Below are 7,230 nucleotides of genomic sequence, written 5' to 3'. Positions count from 1 at the left end.
AGGGGGGAAGGGTGGGAGGAGGGGGAGGGAAATGGGAGGCTGGGAGGAGGTGGAAACTTGTTTTTTTTCCTTTTCTCAATAAAAAAAAAGAATTAAAAAAAAAGAAAAAGTGACATGTAATTGCTTAATCTCATCAGAGTCCAACACACCCAGACAGATATTTAGGATGCATATTATTTTGAAGCAGTGGTCTTATAAGTCTAAGTTTCATCTATGAATGTTCTATTTCCCATTGTTATACAGCATTACTATGGTTCTATGGAAGTCTTTAGGTGGAGTGTGGGGTTAAGATAAAAGCTGTGTGACAGGGCTTGATACAGAACTTCTTATACCAGGGTTAATCAGAGCAATTTCAAGTTGACAGGCTCCTAGTGAGAACCTAGTGAGTTCCTACTAAGATTCTCTTTCGAATTTTTTAAAAAGAGATTTTACTGTCAAAAAAATGATATGAAAATGACTCTTAGATGCTTGGTTAAGGCACTTTTGAAAATGCATTAATTATGTCAAGCTAATTGTAATTAGTATTACTTCAGTATTCTGATTCAGTGACATGGAGTTATGTACCTTTTGAGGTCGTTAGCTGATTGGTTAGTTGGGTCCTTCACCTTTCTAAGTGTTAATCAGAAAGGGCATCTAGAAGAGAGTCCATTTCACTTTAACCTGCTTTGACGAACATGGTAGTTGATTAATTCTATCATGCTTTGTTAGATATTTGAAAAAAGTATAATTATAATTTTAAGTTTCTTAGGATATGAAAATAATCAATCTTTTAAAAATGAAGATAATTACTAATCCCTTTGTGTAGATAATTATTAGGTTTGGAACATTTTTCTTAAATTGGACATGATGGTTAAGGGACATTAATTGAATTGAGAACCTTAAGGGCATTTTAGGTACCATTTTGATTGGTATTATTAACTACAGAGCAATTTAACATAGGGTGGTAGCTTAAAGAGGGGCAAAGAATATATTACAGTGTAATAACATCAAGTCTCTGGTGGTATCTATTTGGAGTGAATGATTTGTTTGAATTTCATAGGTTCTAGGTTTAAGAAGATTGCTTATCCACTAGGATTGGCCTCATTAGGAGCAACTGTTTGTTATCCAGCGCAGTCAGTAATAATTGCAAAGGTAAGTTCCTTTTACGTGATAACAGTGTTTGTTTAAACTCTCAGTGTGACAAGATTTAAATATCACACAAAACCTTAAACATTTGATTTCAGGGGCATGTAGTTGGAATAAACTCTTGGGTTGGCAAAATGACCATAGCATCTTTTCATTGAAAATGCCATTCTTAATTTTATGATCTTCAAAATAAATAGGATGAATTTGTTTAACTATAGTTCAGCAATATAAAAGCAGGACACAGATCAAGTTCAGAGACAATGCTGGAATTTATGGGGAAAAATACTGCTTCATAGTTGAACTAAAAAAACTTTTTCTTAGTTAATAGAAAATTATATCCTCTGGCAGCTTCTCGGTTCAGTAGATTAACACAATGCAAAAAAACAGCCAAATAATTCTTTAAAAATAATTAAACCAGACAGAAAATACAAGGCTTATAACATTTCACAAACTACAAAGTTACCAGCAAACATTGTAAAGTATTTTTTCACCTCAATATTTTGCTATTTTCTTTTAAATAAGGTACCAAAAAGCTGTTAGAGACTTTCAAAAAAGAGACTTCTGAGGTTAAAAAATACACACATAAACAAATTACATTTTGAAACCATTGGAATGGAAAAAAAGGTCTTCCAAAACATTGTAATTGCCGCACATCTAAATTTGAACCATTTTAATTGAATTTTTTTTGCAATGATAGGGGTTGTTCCCAGAGTCTCAGACACTGTACTGGTCAAGCCATAATCTATATCTCTTGCCTTGTATTTTATTATTATTATTATTATCACAAATTCAGATTCAGAAGCACAGATTTTGGGTATGCAAGTTTTTCTTCTTTTCTGTCATTAGTTATCAACATTTAATATTCTAATTCATACTTAAATATTGGTACCAGAAGGATGTTTTGTACTTGTATTCTCACTACTATATCTCTTTGTTGATGTAGATAAAACTGCTTTTTTATACAATATTTTGAGAATGTCAAGGATATTGTGAACTCTGCAGTTTGTAATGTGATCAAGCTATAAAAGCTTATAAGAGAAAAGAAAATTGTTCATTAAATCTAGTTAAACTTGAGAAAATTGCTGGATAAAGTGACAAATTTGTTTTTAAAAGACTCCTTCCTCTGAATTTACATGAGAATTAGCCACTCAAATTAATGTTGATGCTGAACAAAAACTTGAGCTCATTTTACTTAACCTTTATATTGTTCTTATTTGCTGATAAGCAAACACTGGCCCAATGAAGGTTCCCAGGGACTGCCTTATCCAGAGTCAACTTTAGGTGTCCCAATTTTCTGTCTGTTACCAGTCCCAGCGGATGCTGCTGCCACTGATTCTGCTCTACTCTTTTCTTTTTAGAGTAATCTCTCTCTCTCTCTCTCTCTCTCTCTCTCTCTCTCTCTCTCTCTCTCTCTCTCTGTTTTCATAAAAATGATACCACTTCATTCTTAAATATAAGCATTACAGAAAAGTTTAGACTAGAAGAAATATAACCACTGAAATATGCTTACATCCATAAAAATATCAGTGTCAAAATTTCTTGGAATATTTTCTAGCCATCTTTACATGATTACACAGAGATAAAAAATAAATGAGTAAAATGTAGATAAGAATAATGTCATGGTATAGATCTATATGTGTATGTGTGCATGTCCATGCACATTGTATGCTTAGATATGCATGTGTGCCTTTACATGCACATATGTAAGCATGTGCATGTGAAGGCTGGAAGACAACCTTGAGTACCTCAGGAACACCATGCACCTTCTTTGAGGCAGGGTCTCTCATTGGCCTGGAGCTCACTAATTAGTTTAGATTGGCTTGCCAGTTACTTCCAGGGATCATCATGCTTCTGCTTCTGCAGAACTCAGATTACAAGTAGACACTATCACACTGGTTGGTTATAGGCATTGAACTAAGGTTCTTAGGCTTGCAGAGCAAACACTTTCCTTATTGAACCATGCCCTCAGACCCCCATCCCTTTTCTCTATTTTAAAGGAAGTTTGTTCACTAGTATTAAAGATTCGTTGTTGTTGTTGTTGTTGAGATCTATGCCATTTTTTACAACAATAATATATTAAAAATTATATTTTTAATTTGTTTCTTTCAAATAGGGAAGATAATTTTAAATTATTGAAAAAACATGGTTGCAGAATCCACCTAGATTTTGTGTGTTGTATGTCATAGGTTTTTAAATTGATAAATCTTTGTTGAGAGAGAGGAGCCTGCATTTTGTCCAGGCTGCCCTAAATCATCACACAAAAATTGTATTCATTTAAACACTGCCTGCCCCATTATGTCTAGCCTCTTATAAGTTAATTCTCACATATTAGTTTAACACATTTCCATTAATGTGTATCGCCACTTACTGTGGCTTACCAGTGAGTCTAACCAGCATCCATCTCGGGAAGGATAACCATGGCATCTGCCTGTCTCTGCTTTCTTCCTCCCAGAATTCTGTTCTGTCTTCCCCGCCTACCTGAGTTCCACCTTATCAACTAGGCCAAGACAGTTTCTTTAATAATCAATTACACAAATACAGAAGGGCCTCCTACACCATTTCCCCTTTTCTGTTTAAACAAAAAGGAAGGCTTTAACATAGTAAAATTACATATAACAGATATCAAGAAAGAATTGCAGTTACAATATTTAGATCTATTTTATCTTTTACCATAACAAAGGAAAACTATATCTATCAACTCTTCAACTTCAACAAAGACTCCAAAAAGGATGTAATATTACCTAAGTAAACAGAAAGTAAGCAACTTCCAAAACTCTATAATTGACAGAGACATCTCGCTGCCTGTACAGTTACCCAAAGTTCTTTTGTACCGTTGGGGCATCCATCTTCAGCCTACAGGCCCATAGTATCCAGCAGACATTTCCATGAAGCAGGAAATTTCAAAGACAGTTCAGTCATTTTCTTCTGTGTCCTGCAGAATGTCTCACAAGACTCTTTGATGAAACAGGAACCCTGAAGGACCATCTCACCTTTAGGCAAGTTCAGCAGTCCTCTCTCTGTGGATTCTTCATGTCCAGTTCATGCAACAGTCCAGGCAAGAGCAGTTTCTTGCCCAAATGGCTAACCAACTCCATAAGGAGCCTCTTCAATACCCATCTTCCTCATGACGTAGCTTGGTATTGTCAGGAGCAGACATGTCTCATTGTCATGAAAAGCCCTAAGTTATTTAAACATTTTAAATGCCATATTCTATAGTCTTTGAAAGATATGAAGAATGCCTATCTAACTGAAATATATCTCTATATAGCTAGAAAAATCTAACATGACTACAAGCTTGACTATTATTGATGATTATCCATTAGCAATATATATCTTCTAATTATTCATTACATTTTCAAATGAACTACACAATCACAATGCCTTAAGATCAAAAATAGATATACATATAACAAGATTGACCTTAAATTTATATCAATAAAGTAAAATTTATACTAATAAAGTAAAATTTATACCAATAAAGTAAAATTTATACCAATGTAAATTATTCATATCTATATCATACCCCCCTTTAAATGTAAAAGAACATTTATAAACAATATTTGGGAATACGGGCATAGTTTTTTCTCTCCAAACTGCTTCATGCTGTATGGGGGTGCTGTTAATCAGGTCTTTCATGGTGTATCCTGTTTGCTAGGTTACTCTCAGTCAGCAGTTGAACAAAGTAATTTTTGAGGGTGTTTATGGCAACCTTTCAGGAGGGCGTGGTCTATCATACCGTATTGGTCTAGAAGCAATCCACAGGGTCTCATCCTCTGTGAAAACAAAAGAAGAACCTCTTTTCCAAAGCATCATATCCTTAGACCCAATTTCTGAAGTCAAGATACCTTTATGATATACATGCTGGATTAGCTTAGCAGCACATACAATGAAAAGTCTCTCTGTACTTAGCTCCTTTGCAGTCAAAAATTTTAAAGAAAACACAATAATACACATAATCCAGACTCTCTGTGAATTTTCCATTTTTATGTGGATTATTTCTCTTTACTTCTTTTAATCTATGACTATCTGTACTCTGTCTCTTTAAAGACTTTACCCTTTTTTAAAAGCATTAACTATTTTATGACTCCCTATACTCTTTATTTCTTTTCTCTTTTAAGCCTACTACATACCTTTATTCAACAGTGTGACCCCATTTAGAGGTCTTTTATGTCTGAATCTGTCCTATTGCGAATCTGTAATTCTTTACTGTCCAGGAACACTTTTGCTTTGTGCTTTTAAAATACTAAGCTCTTAAGAATCTAAGCTGGACAATCCCAGGTCAAATACAGGTACTGCCTGGTTGCCCTGCCCAGTCCAACATGGCAGAACTGCTTGTGCCTCTGAGCCGTGTGCACTGCACCACTAGCATGGCAGAGCTGCTTGTGCCTCTGAGCCTTGGCACACAATGCCCCCCTTTTAGGCACATAGCCAGTCCAGTTGCAATCAAACAAACCATAGCACTTTAGTCACAAACCCCATTGAAATTCTCTGTCTCCTGCAAGAGACAGGTTGCACTGGCGGCACAGCCCAGAAACTGGTATTTCAAGACCGCCACTTTCTAGTAGACCTGATCCTGCTGCCTACCCAGGCAGGGAGTGCCAAGACACAGGCATGGTCTCAGGTACTTTGTTTCCGACTCCGAATGAGCACACAAACATCCAGGCCCACAAATGCTCCATAGCTGGAGATTGCACCAGCGGCAGGACCCGGGAAGCGTCGTTTTAAAATGGCATGGCTTTTTTTAATTGTTGCTATTGCTGAGTCAGGAAAATCTCTCAGGAGCATGCCACCAGCAAACAGTGAAAAACTGTGTTAAATTTTGTTTTATCTGTGTGTCTAGAATTTCTTTTCAAGCCCTCTCAGGTTTTACGTGGAGTTAGTCAACCACATTGAGGTGCCAATTGTTGAGGGAAAGGAGGCTGCATTTTGTCCCGGTCACCCTGCTAGATTACACCTGAAATAATCACACAAAAACTGTATTAATTTACACTGTCTGGCCCATTATGTCTAGCCTCTTATTGGCTAACTCTTACATATTAGTTTAACACATTTCCTTTAATGTGTATCGCCACTTACTGTGGCTTACCAGCATGAATCTAACCAGCATCCATCTCAGGCAGGAGAACCATGGCTTCTGCCTGTCTCTGCTTTCTTCCTCCCAGAATTCTGTTCTGTCTTCCCCGCCTACCTGAGTTCTGCCCTATCAACTAGACCAAGGCAATTTCTTTAATAACCAATGAAAGTAATACAAATACAGAAAGGCCTCCTACACCAAATCTTAAGTTGTATTTTAAGCATTGAATTTCAAAACTTTATAATGCATTTAAGCCAATTTTCCCAGGAACATATTTTATTCATATTTTGTCATATTGTATTATACTTAAATTGTTTAGTTTCAAGTGAAGCTGGTGTAGAAACTTGTAGAAAAAGCAAATGTAAGACTGTGAGTCAGTTTGCAAAAGAAATCATCATATTAAGTGAAATTATCTAGATTCGGAAACACAAATAAGTATCAAATGTTTTCTCTCATTTGTGGATCCTAGTTTTTATAATGACCCATGAAACCACACACACATGTATGTGACATGAAAATGTATATATGCACACACGTATATGACATGAAAGCATAGGTAAGTCTAAGGGAAGGAAGAAGACTCAAAGATGGTGAGAAGGAATGGGAAGGCATTGGGAGTGTATATGCTCAAAGTACATGATATATTTGAAAGTAATTGTCTTTATGAAATTGACCATGGAAGAAGTTTTATGAGGAAATTTGAAAAAAAATGTATTTTATTATTGGAAGTAACCACTAGTGATCAGTATTCAAAATTCTATGAGTATCTTTTACTATAAAATAAAAAAAAAAAACTTTTACTTAGACTAGAGAGATGACTCAGTGGTTACGAATACTTGGTGCTCTTCAGAGGCTCCAGATTTAGTTCCTGGCACTTACATGGAAACTCATAGCCATCTCGAACTCCAGTCCCATGGGGCCTAAGGCCTACTCTACACAAGCATCAAACACACACACATGGTGTACACATACACAGACACTCTCTTCTCTCTCTCTCTCTCTCTCTCTCTCTCTCTCTCTCTCTCTCTCTC

The 7,230-nt window shown here is 35.9% G+C and overlaps 1 protein-coding gene across 1 annotated transcript in view; it reads left to right on the top strand.

Moving 5' to 3' along the window:
• Window positions 1-7,230, top strand: part of Apool (apolipoprotein O like) — a 60,852-nt gene that overhangs the window by 42,476 nt on the left and 11,146 nt on the right. Inside the window, exon 6 of the mRNA XM_005366712.2 lies at window positions 1,040-1,131. Within this exon, the coding sequence (XP_005366769.1) occupies window positions 1,040-1,131 (92 nt within the window). The remainder of the gene's footprint in view (window positions 1-1,039; window positions 1,132-7,230) is intronic.

The sequence above is a fragment of the Microtus ochrogaster genome, unplaced genomic scaffold, assembly GCF_000317375.1.
Source record: "Microtus ochrogaster isolate Prairie Vole_2 unplaced genomic scaffold, MicOch1.0 UNK13, whole genome shotgun sequence".
In the NCBI taxonomy this organism is placed as follows: domain Eukaryota; kingdom Metazoa; phylum Chordata; class Mammalia; order Rodentia; family Cricetidae; genus Microtus; species Microtus ochrogaster.
This window is presented reverse-complemented; position numbering and strand designations above follow the sequence as displayed.